The sequence below is a fragment of the Periplaneta americana genome, chromosome 15, assembly GCF_040183065.1.
Source record: "Periplaneta americana isolate PAMFEO1 chromosome 15, P.americana_PAMFEO1_priV1, whole genome shotgun sequence".
In the NCBI taxonomy this organism is placed as follows: domain Eukaryota; kingdom Metazoa; phylum Arthropoda; class Insecta; order Blattodea; family Blattidae; genus Periplaneta; species Periplaneta americana.
In genome coordinates, this window is record NC_091131.1 from 61,770,833 (window position 1) to 61,789,856 (window position 19,024).

The following is a 19,024-nucleotide window of genomic DNA, read 5'->3' on the forward strand; positions in this document are numbered from 1 at the left end:
TTCAAAAATTATTGCCGCACAATCATTCATCCGACTTTAAACAAAATTATAATATAATGCAAGTCCCTCATAATTCTTACAGCCGTAAGTGTAATGACAGGTTTATTCTGACATGCACAATAAAAAGCAACGGAGCAGCTTAATATTTTCTTTTGGGAATCTGTAAACATTAAGGGAATAGCAATTATAGTAACAGTGATCCGTGTCCTTAGAATCAGAAAGAAAGTGAAACAATGTGAACAATTAACATTGTGTAAAAAAAAACAATAATCGGCAATTATATTCTTCGTAATTTACAATATAAAATATTTTATCCTTAGGCCTACATTGATAACAATAATAATAAACAAAATATGTAATATTTTATATTTAGTCTTGTTACAATTAATAATAATTTACATTTTGAGTACTTTTCTATGTTCAGAAAAATAATATATGTAGCCTGAAAATGTTCGTTCTGCGTTGCAAGACGTAACTGGAGCAAATCTTAACTTAAATGGGCCCATGGGGCCCAAACTCACGCAATAAGTTGTCGTGTTATTATTATTATTATTATTATTATTATTATTGTTATTATTATTATTATTATTATTATTATTATTATTATTATTGTTGTTGTTGTTGAGTCAACTGTCCGAAGACAGGTCTGAATCTCGCAAGTGATACCAAGAAGTCAACGCTTATGAGGCAACTAGGCTAAGAGATAATGGGGTAAGGTGGCCAGTTTCTTTCCCCCTCCAGTAATGAGCTTTTTGTATTTTAATTTGTAACTCAAGTGCTTGAGCCCACCAAATGTTTTCCAAAAGTTGGCGCTACTGGATATATGATACAGTGTTCCTTATTGCATCACGAAGTCAACAAAAGCTTTACCCATATCTGCCTAGTGTTGCATTTTCGCAACAGTCTGCATTAGTTATTTTTCTGCAAAAATGCAAAGGAATAAATTACAAAATTAACTTTTATTTCATTGCTGTGTATACTAGAAGAATCAATGGAGCCTGCAGCACAATAATTAATTTCCATTTCTTGGGTATAAATGGGTTAATGACTATTGGGACTCCTGCGAATTATATATATATATATATATATATATATATATATATAAACAATAATTATATTCGTCCACATCTCGCGGCGTCAGTCGTTTCTATATTTCTGGTCTGCAGCAAAGTGACCGCTGCAGACAGTTGAAGGGGTGAGAATGAGATGGTCCAAAGCAACATTTTAACAAAAATGTTTTTTTTTTGTTCGAATTTTTTCTCATACATATGAGTAAAATATTATACAAATTACTCAATAAATGACGTAAGTATACGCTGAAGAAATTATGATACTGCACCTAATAGCATTGGACTCTAACTTTCAGTACTCTATCCTGTAAAGTTTTGTATCTGTGACTTAGTACTATATCATTCTCACCCCTTCAATTGTTTGAAGGGATATTAAAACATACCAAAATCATACATAGTTCGAAAAAGCAAAACATTATGCATATTTCGAGTCAAATTTTGAAGTATGTTTGTACGGAAGGCAGTCGAGATAGTTACTAATATTAAGATAAAGAATTAAAGCAAGAGAAAAACATTCCTTCGTTACATGAATTTGTTATAATATATTTCTCACATCGTGTAGCTAATGAATTTACTATTTATAATTTATTTATTTTTGAATTAGTATTTAGTAAATGTATTTGAAATCATTTACTGTCGACGCAAATGAAAAAGTGAACTATATTTTATCTAAAGTGAACACAAAAAAGCACATTATTTACAGTCTCAAAAAAATCAACCATTTGACGTCACATTTAAATTGTATCACTTAAATAATATCCAATGTTTTAGTGGTTTACCAAAAAACACACACACATATTGCATTGTTTCCCAATATTAGTTTTCATTTACGAAAATTGGCTTTTAAAGCAATGTAAACGTGAAAATATATGAGTAGCATATCACTTCACACTAAGCGCCTAAATCTTGATTTAATTGGTCACTCATGCGTAATAAAGCACTAAATAACGATAACAGAAAAATTGAGAACTTGAATATTATCGCTAAAGAACGATAACAGAATATAAATGATAACTTGAAAATTATTTACAGTATATCGCGAAAGGAAGATAATAGATTATAAATGATAACTTTAATATTATTTATATCGCTAAAGAACTATAATAGAATATAAATTATAAGTTGAATATTATTTATATCGCTAACGAACGATAACAAAATAAAATGATAATTTGAACAAGGCTCGAACTCATAACCTTTGAATCACTTAGCTAGCACTCTACGGCTGCCCTACGAGACGCAGATATCGAATGCCTCCTGCTTAAACACCATAGTTCCGAAACTGATTCAAGTGCGATTCTACAAACGCGTGCATCGTGTAACATCACCGTAATCCGAAGTGGACTTAGAATATATTCGCTGTTCACGAGTGCGGTCACTTTTTTCTTTTGACAGCTGTACAGCAGTCCATAATCTTTATAATAAATTTCAGGCAACGGAAAGTTTTCAGTCTAAGAAACAAAACAGTCAGCGCAGGGTTCTCACAGAAGAAACATTAGAGGACATTGGTCATCGATTGGAACAGTAGCTATTCTAGAAAATCACTTAGACGCCTTTCACAAGTACGAATTTGTTATGAGTCTGTGCAAAAAAATACTGAATTATTAAAGTTGCAACCGTATAAAATAACTAAGACACATGCTCTTCAACCGGGTGATCCTGCACGTAGGCGCGTATTTTGTGTGGGTGCTGAATAATATTCTAACGTACTAACAGACGCACACTTAATATTTTTCTCAGACGAGCCATGGTTCCACCTCCCTGGTTATGTGTGTTCACAAACGATCGTTATTCGAGTGCTGAAAAACCAGATATCGTTCATGAAGTACTCCTCTGTGACGAAGTACCCCACTCACCCTGGAAGAACTGAAACGCAATATTTGTCACGAAATTAACAGCATTAATCGACAGCGAGTTATGGCACATTTCATAAAGAAGTGCAAAAATGTGTGAATAACTAAGGGAGCCGTTTCAGAACCTCCATAAATAAAGTTGGTAAATAACACACTTTTTGAAATAGTTCAGGAAACTAATATCCAGTTCGGAGAACATTTCTCCTCATTCTATGATATAAATTCAGGCGTACTTCAAGGTTCAGTCTTAGGCCCTATACTATATACAATTTATACAGCTGATTTCCCAATTTCTAATAAAGCATTGGTGGCTACTTTCGCTGATGACGCTGCTATTCTCGCTTCACATGAAGATCCATCAACAGCATCTGAAAGCCTGCAGAATGTATTGAAAGAAACAGAAGACTGGCTAACTAAATGGAGACAAGCGAGTGAAAACAAATCTGTTCATGTTACTTTCGGAACCAGAATTGAAAACTGTCCTCCTGTAACACTTTACTACGAAGAGCTTACCGAAGCAGACGATGTTAAATATTTAGGTATGCATTTAGATCGCCGATTAACATGGTGTAAACATATTGAAACTAAACGTAAAGAATTAAATTTTAAAACATAAAAAATCTGTTGGTTATTGGGATCTAAATCAAAACTGTCATTAGAAAATAATCTTCTTGTTTATAAAGTCATACTAAAACTAATCTGGACATACGGCATTCAACTGTGGGGAACTGCTAGCAACTCAAACATTGAAATACTGCAGAGGTATCAGTCTAAAACTTTACGTTCCATTGTCACTGCACCATGGTATGTCCGTAATGATGACATTCATCGCGACCTCAACATTTCAACTGTGAAAGAAGAAATCTCTAAATTCAGTAAAAAATACCTGCACCGATTAAATCAACATCCCAATCATCATGCACTAAATTTGCTGGATAATAGTCAAACAATAAGAAGTCTTAAAAGGACCAATGCTCTTGACCTTCCATTCATTTTAAATACAGCTATTTGAAACATTGTTATTTTTCTTTTGGAGTGTTGTCATGGGATAACATCTCCACTCATGTCATATTCTTTTATAATAGTTAATTTTTATCTCTTGTAGACAGATTGTAAATGTGGCATTTGTTAAAAAAAACTAATATCCTGAAATTATTAATAAACTTCCGTCATTCTTTTCATCGCATTGCGTTATGCTTTCTTATCTATTGTCAATGAAACGTACTCTAGACTTCACTGCTTGCATTCAGATTATGTAAACTATTTCAAACATGCGATGTAAGAGTAATTGAACGGAGAAAAATTCTCTCCGGCGCCGGGATTTGAACCCGGGTTTTCAGCTCTTCGTGCTGATGCTTTATCCACTAAGCCACATCGGATACCACTGAGACGATTCTGTCCGAAGCCGGGGTGGTATCCGGTGTGGCTTAGTGGATAAATCATCAGCACGTAGAGCTGAAAACCCGGGTTCAAATCCCGGCGCCGGAGAGAATTTTTCTCCGTTCCATTACTCTTACATCGTATGATGACGCGAATATCTGCATGGGAATATTATATGTACTTAGTACATTAAAATAATATATATTTCAAACATGCCGACTGGCTTCCATTGTCTTATATCCGCGTTGTTGCGTGGTATTTACTCACCCATAGGTGCAGTGCGCTGCCGAGATTGCCCAGTTTTTGCCGATGATGGACGCGCCGCAATTGTGTCTTCTTTGGTATTGAAACGACAACTGCAAAAAAAAAAATCAACGAAATTACATCCCAAATAGCTAGATACAACATTGCTATATAGAGATTCCCAGCACCGTGATATAAGGTGAAAACATCTTGTGAAATTTTTTTAACTTTCATTAATGATGTCATACTTTTTTTCATGCCGAGAATGGGAGATTGGAAAATTTGCTGTAAGCTGCTCATTCATACTTGCCACTGGTATGATTTTTTAAAATAAATTAACAAAAAATAGAATTAAATACGGTATGAGTTTGTGCGGAATGTAATAGTTAATGATTGCATTATAGAAAAACTGTACAATTTAGTTTTATTCTTGTATCTCAAACTACTCAGTTGCTAGATTGAATATTGTCTCCATATCAATTAACACACTCTATGGGTCGTCCGCCGAAGTAATCTATCACTCCACTAACTCGCATATGAAGGATCAACGAAAAGAACAGGCTGTCTTTTTTTGTTTATTTTTGCTTATTGGCCCTAACTGCTAGTGCATGTGTGAACTATCTTTAATCAGAATATTAAAAAGCCTGAACTGTAACATGGTAACTTAAACTGCGTAGGTAAATGAGATGTAAACTAATTATGTTTTATCAGTCTATTGAAGTTAACAAATGCTCCCCTGTAAAATTTAAGAAAAGTAACTTGGCATATTCTTTCCGTGGACCCCTCATATGTTAATGACACGTTACGACAGCTGGTATCTCGTAGGAATCAGGCACTCATAATAAATGCTAGCGTGCAGTTCAACCATGAGTGAAAATTCTAAGTTAGCTGTTGGTTGCAAATTTGAAACCCCCTATTAATAGGTCTACAACTTAGAGTTCAAACTAATGATTGTGATATCTCACTCTTTACAAAATTTAATTCAGTCTTTGTATCTAATAGTTAGCCTAAGCTTCGTATTCAAGCTACCTATAAACTAGAATGAGGTTTATTATTGCAATGTACCGAAGTACATATGATATTTCCATGCAGATATTCTGCGTCATCATACGATGAAAGAGTAATGTAACGGAGAAAAATTCTCTCCGGCGCCGGGATTTGAACCCGGGTTTTCAGCTCTACGTGCTGACGCTTTATCCACTAAGCCACACCGGATTCCACCCCGGCGTCGGAAGAATCGTCTCAGTTTTAAGTTCCAACTCTTGGGTTCCTCTAGTGGCCGCCCTCTGCACTACGTCATAGATATCTATGAACCTAGGACCGAAGTCCACACATGTGCTGAGGTGCACTCGAGGAGGAACCCAAGAGTTGGAACTTAAAACTGAGACGATTCTTCCGACGCCGGGGTGGAATCCGGTGTGGCTTAGTGGATAAAGCGTCAGCACGTAGAGCTGAAAACCCGGGTTCAAATCCCGGCGCCGGAGAGAATTTTTCTCCGTTCCATTACTCTTTCATCGTAGAATGAAGTTGCCTGATTCGTACTATATGTGACGTCATAGCGCAGGTACAGGTACATTCGTATACAAAATAGTTACGCATCTTCTGCCCTCTTCCTCTAGAAAATCAAAGCCGGGACGCAGTAATAGTGAGTATTATCGATCACTGCTCTTACTAGTCGTATTATTTAAATAACTACATCTTTGTGGCTGATTGAAGGTTCATTGCAGAGGTAAAATGCCTTAGGTAAGACGATCGAGCGTGTAATACTGCAGGGCATAGTTGAGATATTTGAACCTATATTTTCAACTGTTAATATTAGACAACATTAGGCTACATATAAATTGTGTAAAATAAACATAAAAGTGACAAAAACAGTGCACTGAAGGGCACTGCAATACCAAGGGCCCAGAAAGTGTGTTGAACGTAACCGAAAAAAAAAACAGTATGATCAAAATATGAAAATGATGAAGGCATTAACTCGATGTTTAGCATGGATTTGTGTAACCTACACGATGTTCAGTGCCAACACCTCAATTAATAAATTAGATAATCTATATTTTAGGGAATTTCTAAAAAAAGTACATAGTAAATTTGTGGGTTTTCAGTGATGAGCGACATATGCAATAGGTATCCTAATGAAACACGAAAAAATATCAGAAAATAGGAATATCTTGTACTACATTATACACCAATAACGTCATGTGCTATTGAAATAATTTCTTGCAATATAAAATAATTTCAAGTGACATCCGCATATGTTCAAGTTCCGTAACTTACGAATGCACGTTATTATCCACTGTAAAGATCACGACGAAAATGAACATCACGGCTCAAGCATGTGTTTACTAGTATAGCTTCAGAATGTCGGGAGTTGACTGTAGTCCACGAACACACAGTGACGACCTGTTTGTTTATATCTTTATCCTTTGCAGTACCTGTGTTCGGCGTACTATATACCCAATGAGTCTTTAACTTGTCTTTTGGTAGCTGAAATACGAAGCCTACTCGTAGTATATTTTGTGTAAATTTCAATGATGCAAGTACCGTTTCATCAATATACAATCAACGATTATCATGATGCCATTACAACTTGTATAACTGAGGAGGCGAGATCTGGCCTGTGAGCTGTGCGAAAGAGGAAGGAAGGAGCAATCAGAAAGAGGGTTTGTTTCATGATAGTTAATATTATCTACTGCACTCAAGTTCATCTTAGACTAAAACCTATCTTCCCACTCCATGCCCATTGGTGATATAGCCACGACACATGATAGGTCACAGGGCAGGTCTTGCCTCCTCTACTGTACCCATGAAGAGTTCAGAGTTATAGTGGTCTAAGCGCCATTCATTAGAAACGGAGAAAGAAAGGGTTAAAGTTAAGTGAATACCATAGTTTAATGAAGATTGACATATCATTTAGTTTGAATGTGTATACTACATATTACTTCCTATATGTTTCCATTGAATTATGGTGATAACTTCATTTTAACCCTTGTTTTCTACGGTTTTAGTAAATGGCGCTTGGCCCACTATGGTTCTGAACCCTTCATATATGAACTGTTTTTATCAGAATAATATTCTGAATCCCTTGAAGCTATTGACGTTACTCATGAATTACTCCCTTTTAGCCACTTCTAGCTGCTGTCCCTCCCTATATTACACCAAATTCTTCAAGCTGCTGTTTATTATATTATAGAGCTGCATACCTGGTAAGGATGATCTTCTATCCTTGTGTCACTACCGCCCACAATTCTACTATCATTATTGCCGTTTGATGTTTCGACATGTGCACCTGCGAACATGGTGAAGATCAATTAAGTGACGTATAAAACACTTCTCACATTGCAAAAAGAATACTATCTCGACTTCATTATTTCTCTCCTCATTTACACATAGGGTCTAGTGCAGTGTTTTTCAACCTTTTACACCAGAGCTTGCCAAACTATCCGGCCAGCGAGCTACTTTTGTTCGGCTCATTTACTAACTTGAAAAAAAAAATAAAAGTCAATAAAAGAAGATTAATTTATTCACGAATTTCGATCGATGAAATCAAATCAGAAGCTCAGATTCTTAAACAAATTGCTCATATACTGTGGTAACATTGATGTTGCTACAATATAGGCTACTGGTCGCAAGCGTTCAGTCGCCAGACGACCGTGGGTAGGTCCAGCCCAAGCGCGAAGTGTGGCAACAGAGCAACCAGAGATTGCACCGCTGTAAGCTGACAACAGCGACTTCTTTCGGTACACGTTCGCACATAATAGAGCAGTGGAAATGTGAAGTGGTAGATATTATCCAGTTAATAATAGTATTAGCACTTTGAGTAACCCACAAGCATTTACTAGTAGTTCTTACAGCGTATCTTAACTTCAATTATGGCAGGAAAAGAGAAAAAGAGAAAATGGACGGTGAATGTTGTGTGTTGTTTAAACAACAATGGAGTTTGGGCTATTTAGGCCCAATTGTATAAAACTCCCTGACTAAAGATCAATTTTGATTGAAGATCGGAAAGTGAACCGAGTTCAGACACTTCTTCTATTGTATAACACTTTTCTGCAAAAAAATTACCTAGGTTGAAATGCAGTCTAAGTTCACGTGAAAAGGACTTGGCAGCATCGAATAAACAAGTGAAGTATGTGATGCGCGAGCCATGTTGTAAAGGTTTGTTCAGTGTAGCCAATTTAGCGACTTTAACTCTTTTTCGACGACAATTTCCTTTAACTTTTATAATGCTTAAATAGGGATTTAGCGACCTTTTTAGCACCTCATAGTGACAAAATTTAATCTTTCTTTGTTGATAATAAGAAATCTAGCGACTTTCCAGCTATTTTTGGAGAGTTTCCGCACATTCTGTTGGAGACACTGGTTTGTTTTGTTCGTTGTAAATAATGGCGGACAATAAGAAGATTTACCGTTCTCCAAATTGTTATGTTATGGTGTTTGATACTGCTAAACATAATATAGCTTTATAAATCGACAATTTTCGTTTAGTACTAGAGTTAATTGAAAATTTATGAATGTACCTATCATATCCATGAATAATTAATGATTGTTATAAACATAAGATAATTATAGGTTATGTTATTTGATACTGCTGAACACGATAAAGCCTTATAAAATATAAGAATGTTTGTATATTAAGGCAAGAAATTGACAAAATAAATATAAATGTACGTACCATATCTATTAATATTAATAATAACGGTTATTCTTTTTTGCACAATCTGCCACTCGTATACTTCAAACAGAAAAGAAATAACTGAACTTGGATCATCTAACTTAATCGGAGAAATTTCTTCAGTCAAAGTTGACTTTAGTTTAAGACAAATAAATCTCAGATTAGACTTTATACAACACAAAATTCCAAGTTCAGCTAGAACGAGAATCAATTTAACCTCTAATCTAAGATTAAATGGTTTATACAATCGGCCCTTAATGATTCAAACTGGAAATAAAGTAACTATGCCTGATTTGTAACGAATCAGTTGCTGTCTTTAAAGAATATAATATTCGCAGGCATTATGAAATCAAACATTTTTCAAAATTTTCACAATTTACGGGGAAGTTACGGGATGATAAATTTGAAGCAATGAAAAGTGGACTATCACCTCAACAGAATACTTTCAAGAAACAGAGATCAGACAATGAAGCAGCAACAGTGGCTAGTTTCGCATGAACTGGCGAAAAGGGCAAAATATCTCAGTGATGGTGAACTTATTAAATCGTAATGGCGGCAAAGGAGATTTGTCCGGAGAAAATAGATTTATTTAAGAATATTAGTCTTTCAGTACATACAGTTGCTCGTAGATGGAAATATTGCCAAAAACGTAATTTGCCAGTTGAATGAAAAAATAAATCAGTTTGAAAGTTTAGATTTTAGGTTAATAAAATACAAAATTTGAACACTAATGTTATTTATGAGCTTTGTTTATTAGACTTAATTTAAACTTACGTGATTTGCCCGCGATTCTTTCTCGAATGGTTAATGTGGCCCTCGCTATGAAAACTTTGGCAAGCCCTGTTTTACAGCATGTGGCACACCAAAGTTGTAATTTAAAATCTCGCGGGACACTCACATAATCCGAACGAGTGGTTCCCCCCTATGGAGGGGGGATTTTTAGTAAAATAACATGTGAAATACTATATATTTTTAGCATTGGTCCATAGCGACACTCGTGGCGGACAAGGTTGCAATAGAGGTTTTCTCTGGGTTCTCCCGTTTCCCCATGTAATGTATCTATATTTCTTCAACATTTCTCCATTCCACCATCATTCCGTAGTATTTAGTATTCCCCGAACGCTGGCTGGCGACGCATGAAGGGGGCTGGCATAGGGACAAGTGTTTCTTCCTCGAAACCTGGTTACGCAGCGAACCTTACCGCGGTCAACCGATGTGGGTTGGGTATGCGCCAAGTTTGAGTGACAGCGCAATAGATTCAATAAGGTCGCAGCGATGGGTCGTAGTGCCCCTCCCCTAAATTAAAATTCAGCTCAATACAATATTGGTACGATATTCTAACTTTACTGACCTGGCAACTCTGGCTGTGCGTCAGTCATTCTCTTCTCTGCCGCTCACACATTACACTCTATTTACTGAATGTTGAGTTGTGCCACTTTCGTTGAAAGTTGACTCTTGTGGACTCACATAGCTCGTTAAACACAAGACCACGAAGGAAATTACGAAATTGTAGGCCAAAGTATTATGCACCTAATTTATGAATAGTACATTATGCAACGAGCCTATAATGATAGTAATTAAGACGCAAGTATGTTTGTTTATGAAACGAGCGCAAGCGAGTTTCTTGATTTTCATACGAGTATCTTAATTACCATTATAGGCAAGTTTAATACGACTTTTTATGCTCGACCATATTTCTAACTTTAAATTATTCAGAAGTGTACATTTTATTTGTATCTGACAGAAGATCGGAAGTGACCTTGTTCATAGCTCTTGAATTGTGAGATGTGCGCAGACGCGAAAGTATTGATTTTTTCCGAGGAACAATAATGTCATTGACCTTGATGTAATGCAGAGAATATATAACCTGGAAATTGAATTAGAATTGAAAAACGAGATGACAAATTGAATTTATTTTAATATTACTTACAATTAACGCTAATTATTATAGTAACAGAACATAACCTTCTGCGACAGTATTGGATTTCCAACCTCCGTGACGTTTCCCTCGTCTTTCGATTGCATATCCGAGAATAATCGAAAACCTGAACTTTAATGAATAGGTGTACTTTAATGACATGCATTAAAGGACTGCTACCAGGTGTGTAATTACTACATTTCGGCATGGTCGAGCATAAAATATTTTATGGTACGGATTATCCGATTTTTTCGATTAACCGTTCAGTCTACCCTCTTCATTACCAGGATAATAGAGGTTCTACGGGAGTTGTAGTAGTCGTTATTGTTATTTTAGTTGTTGTAGTTGTACCGTTTCATTTAAATACTCTATTATCTTCAGAATTTATTCATTGTCGAAATTCATGTGAGCAAGAAATAAGTGACATTTTTACCCGGAACTTTCTCTAAGGGATAGTGCTCTACTGTGTACTTCCGCCTACAACAAGAGACGCACATCTTTACTTCCCTTCCAGAGAGAGCCAGGATCAAAATTTATCTCGCTTTTTAAATTGGACTCAGTGTCTAGCATGTTAAGCTCGAGTATGGTATGCGGGTTCGTCTTGTACACGGTATTTTTTTTTTATTTACCCTAGAGATGATAATCGCAGGATGTTAGATCGGGGGAACTAGAGGGTCACAAATCCCTACTAATAACTCTCTCTTGTGGAAACACATTGTGAATTCCTCCCATGGAAATATTCGCAGTGTGAGCAGTGGCAGAGTCCTTTGAAAAAATGCATGATCACGCTCCTTATAAGTTAATTCTCTGAAAAAAAGTGGTTAGAATGGTATTCACATAAGTAACAGAAGCAACTGTATTCTAAAAAAAAAAAAAAAAAAGTTCCTATTGATTCTTTCATCACTGATGACGCACCATACACCGATTTTGTCATCATGCACGGGCACTTCATGTACGAAGTCAGGTTTATCAGTAGGTACTCCAGTAACGATTGTTTTGAGTACACACGTAACCATGGAGGGGGAACCAAACCTTGTCCGAAATGAATATTAAATGTGGGTCTATTTGTCCATTGTACACGATTTCCAAAATCCACTAAAAAATGTGCGACATCTTACGAGGTAACCTGGCTGAAGAGTATGTGCCACAGTTATTTTATACGACTTGAAGTGCAATAATTTAGTAGCCTTTTGCACAGACCAATAATGAAAGTCCCACTTGTTGTGCAAGACGACGAAGAGACTTTCAAGGAGAATTTTCTAAACGATTACGAATGTCATGTAATCTTTCTTCTGTGAGGACCCTACGCTGCTTTTTTTGTTTTCTTAGGCTGGACACTTCCAGTTTCCTGAAATTTATGATAAAGATTATGGACTGTTTTACGATCTGGAGCATCTACATCCGAGAATCTTTATTGAAACCGTCTTCGAACTTCACGAGCTGATTAATAAGCAAGCAGGCTTCCTACTCCCTCCAGTGCCCGGCAAAGAGTGGGGGCTCGCTCATAGGAATAACACTACGCCGCGGGGGAAAACATAACTGGTCGCACTGTATTTTCAGACCAAATAATACCATAAAACTGTCCTGGGAGTCAGCTCCGTTAACTGACTAGGATATAACGTTGTAAAATTGTAAACTGGCCCTCTGACTGGATATTGAGGACTGATATAAGTCGTCTTATTCCACTTTTATATTAAAGCCGCAGAGTAAAAGCTAAATATTTATTACGTTTTATACCACATATAATAAATGAATCCTGAGCCAACCATTTCCTTTAGATGTAAACAATACCACGCAAAATATGGATCTCCTTCTAACATTAATTTACGTTATTTTCGAATTCAGTAGAGCTTCTTCGGTGTACGCCATTCGATCTGTTTGACGTACCTGAAACCGCGACGACCAATAGCAGCATCCGCAGGCATCTCAGGTTGCCATGAGGCTGTTTCTAGAACAGGAATCATAGCACGAGTGCAAATTTCATTAACGTAACATTAACCCAGATTTTTCAACGTGTAACGTGTGATTTCCTATGGAAGGAGTGGGATGCTTCTTAGTAATATTTATACAAATTGTTTTTTCTGTCGCTAAAATATTCAAGTGTATTTTTTGAGGAAGACCAACCATCTGTTATTGATTTATGTTAAATTGATGAGTGTATTCCCTTCTGTTCAAACATACAGGGACATCATTTTATTTTTACTAACATTTTTAATATTAATCTGGCTATACTTTTTGATTAACGTTTGAGAACTGGAAACACAGTTTGCTACCCCCCCCCCCCTTCCACGACTGGAGTTAGATGGCGTAAAATACAAACAAATCACTTTACTAGGAATAGGAGGGAAAAAAAGTAGTTCATCCAATTACATAAACTAGGAAATATCGCGATTTTGAGTTTGATAATTTTCATTAGGTTTTTCTTTAATCAAAATACAGTACTGTATTAACAATAGGTGTTTTTACTCACGAACTTAGTTACTCATTAGGACGTATTCATTATGCAGTGTATATTGTACTGTCTACAGCACATTAGCGTACAATATAGAGAATGAAGTTAAATTGAAAAATAATCATAATATGGATATTTAAACACATTTTTTTTTTAAATGGTGGTCGTCAATTTCAACACAGGCTTCAGTTCTAATGTGCATATTATCGCACTATAGACTATTGCATTTAATTCCAATTACCAGTTTCGTCCTTCGTACTAGTAACTCTTGTTGACATAATTCTGTACCTACTCTATAATAGAGTACCTTAGTACTGTAAATTCAGTCTTCACTTCTGCCCGATCCGAAAAGATAAAATTACTCAGACATGCTATCTACTGTCCGTCCAAATGGTTTTGTCGCAGGGTCTTAGAAACTGGGGAAATCACGTGACAGTTAATTACTTAACGAGACCCTTTTATTTAAGTTATTTAAAAAGTTGTATAATATTACGTAAACGTCCAATTCCTAACAAATCAATGTTTTCATAAAAGAGCTAAGACAGCCTAGCCACTAGCCTTTACAGACGGGCGAGCAGAAGCAGGTGGAGAAAACCGAGATGCGACGTAGGCAAACGGACGACAGTATCTGTGCGAAAATATGATTCAATATTGAAAGCTCTTTCGTCACTGGAAAACGCGAACATATTTCTGGAACGTACTACACTCACTAAGTCAGTACTGTTTATTATGACTGTAAAGCGACTTTCACTGCATACACGGCCTTGGTTCTGTGTGGAAGACAGTTGGAAGTTTACTAGTAGAGGGGGTAGGAGTGAAATACATTAAAAAATTCAGGTACAATACAAAATTGAAATAAAAATAAAATGATGTCCCTATACAAAGCTCAGTGCCATCATAATGCATGAGGTAGGGGACCACTTGATGAGTTATATGTACTTGCTTACACCTTACTTCATACGTGAGTCCAGGGTATATTGTTGCCGATATTATAATGCTCATATAAATCAGTTCAGCCATTGAACAAGAAGTGAGGGGGTCAAATAGTATGCTAATAGTGTTCTTTCAAATTGACCCCATTTTAATTTTTATAGTGGCGAAGCATGGTTCCATCTCAGTGGTTAAAAGTAAAGTTTATTTTCTGAAAAAAAAAAAAAAAATGAGATATACGAATTTTAAAGAACTTTCCAGTTGAGCCGTAGGGTTAAAAATCCTGACGTCTAAGTGATGTCTGGTGTTTCTCAAGAGGAAGGGATTCAGTTTCTCTTATTAAAGCTCTTGGCGTTGTTAATGCGATAACTGACAAAGATAAATAAATTAATCAAACTCCTCATTTACGTTGGCAGGTAGTGACTCTGACTTTCCTGGTACTGTACCATTGTGTGCTTGCCTAGCTTAGAATGAATAGCGTTGAAAGGTAAATTCACATACTGTTGGACTTTGATATACGATATGGAGTACATCGTGATAGAAAATGAATTGGTATAAGGAACTAACGTGTTAGAGAAAGATTAATGAAGAATTGTATATAGTTACATGTAGTGCACCTATTGCCAATTTTTGTCATCTATCATAATACTTCATCCTACGAGACTGTAATTTAGAATACAATACATTATCACGAATTGCTTTTGTGCGAGATCGTGCGTATTTGCTTGGTTTCCGCACAAAATCAATCCGCGGAAAGTCTAAAATTCCACATTCAGTATTCCCAACCTAACACACATAACAATTTCCCTCTTCTTACCGCTTAAGTTACATATTGATTTTACTGCTTTAGGCTTTTAACATATTATTTTTAGAGACGTTCAATATAGTAATAATTATAAATTGGAAACTTACCAGTGCAATTTCACCTAAATTGCACTGTCAATTATTGTTTTTAAATATTTACAAAAATTAAGTAAACTCTACAACTCCACTAAAGTTACTGCATTCGTGATGCAAGTAACATTAAGGAAGGCGTGAAAAAATCAACAAGATTCCAGACTCATCATATACTGGGGGGGGGGGAAGACAGACATATATCACGGCCTGATGGAGTATAGTAAACACAGAAAACATTTTAAAGCAACGATGTTGAAGATAGATATTTTTGTTTTGCAAATTTGCCGTCATTGAACAGAAACCAAGATGGAGATTTCATTGCGACTAATTAGAAATTTCTCTTTCAGGTATGTAATAAACGATCTTCGCACAAAATAATGTACGATACACGAGCGGTATGTTTTCTTTCAATTCTCGGAAATTAAAAAAGCTCAACTACGTTTCGCTTTTTCAAACTTTTCCTCGAACATGAAAACTTCAACATACCGCTCTTGTAACGCATATTACTATTTTTAATTGGAGTCACTGAATATTTTTATAATATTTAATATTTTCCGTGTTTCTTCTGTAGTCTTACAGCAATAGCGAAACTTAAAAATGGAATAAATAAATCCGCGGGGCGACAGCCCTTGAAACACCATGTCAGATCTGCTGGCTGCTCGCCTCATGTTCACATACCACAGCAGAGGTGAACGATTATCTAGTCAGAGCGGAGGTAGGTACAGTATCTTGGGTTTAATACGATGATCCCTCCACTCTCCAGCCGTTACAGCTGCCTCGAGGAACCGGATTTTGCTCCATAACTTAGCTCCTCAAATTCATCATATAGTGGCCGAAATTTCATATTCATGAGTATATTCCTTCCTCTTGAGGACTCTAACCAGTGGACATGCCGTAACGCGAGCCCTTGTCATGATGCCTGAGACCACGACGGAACCGCGTGGGACAGTAAAACTTGAAACTGAATAAAAATGAATAAAAAGAAAAATAAGTCTCAGTGGACTCGCATCCGCGAGGTCGGTCCCGGGTTTAGTCCTCAGTGTCAAACAATCTGTCGAGGATTTTTTTCTGGTTTTCCTCGATATAAGCATAAACTTTTTTCGTTTAAATATAAAGAAATGCCGGATTAAACCCCAATTACAAAGAAAAAGTAGCCACAGTACAAAAGCAATAAGCATTCCCAACAATAAAGCTACAGACTGTCGTGGTATGACCTCGGAATTAAAGCGTCTATAAATAATGCAAATCAAGCTTTCAGGTATAACTCCCTGTAAAGTTGATTCGAATAATTTCGAGGGAAAAATTGTTCCGCGTCCAGGTATCGAACCCGGTACGTACGTTTAACCAAAGGTCCCGGGTTCGATACCCGGCCCCGGAACAATTTTTCCCTCGAAATTATTCGAATCAACTTTACAGGGAGTTATACCTGAAAGCTTGATTTGCATAATACACGTCACTGTTCGTTAACAGAAAACCACAATTTAAGTCACACAGAGTTAGTGTGCACTCAATGTTGGTTGCTTGACGGTTGTCAGCCCACTTTGAGGTCTGTGGATATAGAGGGAAAAATTGGATCGGTGTCTGGTAGAGTTCCCGGGTAGCTCAGTTGGGAGAGCGTTGGTACGTTTAACCAAAGGTCCCGGGTTCGATACCCGGCCCGGAACAATTTTTCCCTCGAAATTATTCGAATCAACTTTACAGGGAGTTATACCTGAAAGCTCGATTTGCATAATACACGTCACTGTTCGTTAACAGAAAACCACAATTTAAGTCACACAGAGTTAGTGTGCACTCAATGTTGGTTGCTTGACGGTTGTCAGCCCACTTTGAGGTCTGTGGCTGTAGAGGGAAACATTGGATCGGTGTCTGGTAGAGTTCCCGGGTAGCTCAGTGGTAGTAGAGCGTTGGTACGTTTAACCAAAGGTCCCGGGTTCGATACCCGGCCCCGGAACAATTTTTCCTTCGAAATTATTAGTCTATAAATAAATACAGCTAAAGATACGTAGCTCTGAAACGTTAAACAAATTGAATATGGACATTGTTTGGTACCGGTGTTAAAAGTAATTATTATAGCAAGTATGTGATAATTAAATTGTGTTGAAATAACAGTGCGGAATAATGATTTTTCTGTATATGACTTTATACATTCTTCATAGTGAAATGATCTTACACAGATTCGTCATACAATTTCTTCAAAAACAGGTCTATCTATAGTTATAATTAATTCCTGAAGCAGAATTTTTAAATTAAGCTTATACCACAAGGAACGCCTGGAAAGTACTACATTTTTCTATGCATATTCTCAAGAAATCTAACCGAAGATCAAAAGAATTAGCGTACAAAACCCTTGTTCGCCCAGTTATGGAATATGGAGCAGTAGGTTAGGATCCGTACAGACAAAACCAAACCGATTCAATAGAAAAGGTTCAACGCAGGGCTGCAAATTATGTCAAAATGGGAAGGGGACATGGTGAAGAGATAGCAAAAGACTTAGGGTGGGAATTTCTCATATTAAGGCGACGAAAAACCAGACTGACCGCATTGTTTAAGACACAAATTGGACACAAAGCATGGACCGACATCAGTGCTAGATTAGTGACACCATCATACTTAGGCAGGTTTGAACATGTTAGGAAGTTTAAATGCAGAAAAAAAAACGGACGTGGCAAAATTTTCCTTTGTTATCCGCACAATAGTAGACTGGAACAGCTTACTTGCGGCAGTCTTTCAGGGTGGTCCTCTCAAAATCAATACATTTAAGGAAAGGTTAGACTGAAAATGTAATTGTAGGTGCAATGTAATTATCTAAGTTGTGTCATGTAATTAATTAAGTTGATATGTAATTAATTAAGATGATATGTAATTAATTAATGTGATATGTAATTACTTAAGTTGATAATAGTTGAGTTTAATAGAAATACTTATGAGTTAGGTTTACTTTTGCTTATTGTAGGCTTATTATAGCATAGTTTTTATTTATAGTCCTAGGTTTATTGCATCTATTCAATTATAGTTAGAATTAGATTTACGTTTATTTTATTTTTTATTTTTTATTCCTGGAGTTATTGTAAATTTTATTAATATTTATTGTAATGTTATTATTGTATATTATATATCATTGCCACCGGGTGTATACCCAATTGTAGTGTTTAATGAATACATACATACATACGTACATTCATACATATGGAAACAAAAACTCAATATTGTCAAGAAGCTTACATACTATAGTCATACAAACGAAACCAATATAGACGTACCTTTACTTGGAACATGATTGTTGAGGAGACATGCAATGTTGCGACGAGGAACTTTGTATGTATTTATATACACGTTTTTTAGTCTTTACGTAATGGTGAGGAAAAATAATTAGAAAAATTTCTCGGAAAAATAACATGTTTGCTAAAGTTGCGTGCGAAAAAAATGTATCACCATAATGCTACAATTTTTGTTCTTTCCCTGACGATTTCAAGTGTTTTATTCTATTCTATTAGTCCCTCTTCAAAGGAGGGCACGGACTGACACTGTTTTCGCACGGAAGGCGCTCGGGTGGGTCCATTGTATTACCCTGGTTGGAATGCTATGCATGCCCTAGGCCCTCCGCGC

The 19,024-nt window shown here is 36.3% G+C and overlaps 1 protein-coding gene and 1 non-coding gene across 3 annotated transcripts in view; both read right to left on the bottom strand.

Moving 5' to 3' along the window:
- LOC138715005 (trypsin delta-like) overlaps positions 1-18,700 on the bottom strand; it is a 29,405-nt gene extending 10,705 nt beyond the window's left edge. For both annotated transcript variants that reach the window (XM_069847380.1, XM_069847379.1), the window contains exons 1-4: positions 18,679-18,700; positions 13,027-13,087; positions 7,750-7,835; positions 4,571-4,659 (exon numbers count right to left, since the gene is read on the bottom strand). In XM_069847380.1, the coding sequence (XP_069703481.1) occupies positions 4,571-4,659; positions 7,750-7,835; positions 13,027-13,087; positions 18,679-18,693 (251 nt within the window). In that variant the 5' untranslated portion in view covers positions 18,694-18,700. The remainder of the gene's footprint in view (positions 1-4,570; positions 4,660-7,749; positions 7,836-13,026; positions 13,088-18,678) is intronic.
- TRNAF-GAA (transfer RNA phenylalanine (anticodon GAA)) lies at positions 4,231-4,302 on the bottom strand. Its single transcript has one exon. It is a non-coding gene; the product is annotated as a tRNA-Phe (tRNA).
- Positions 18,701-19,024: the final 324 nt, after the last annotated feature.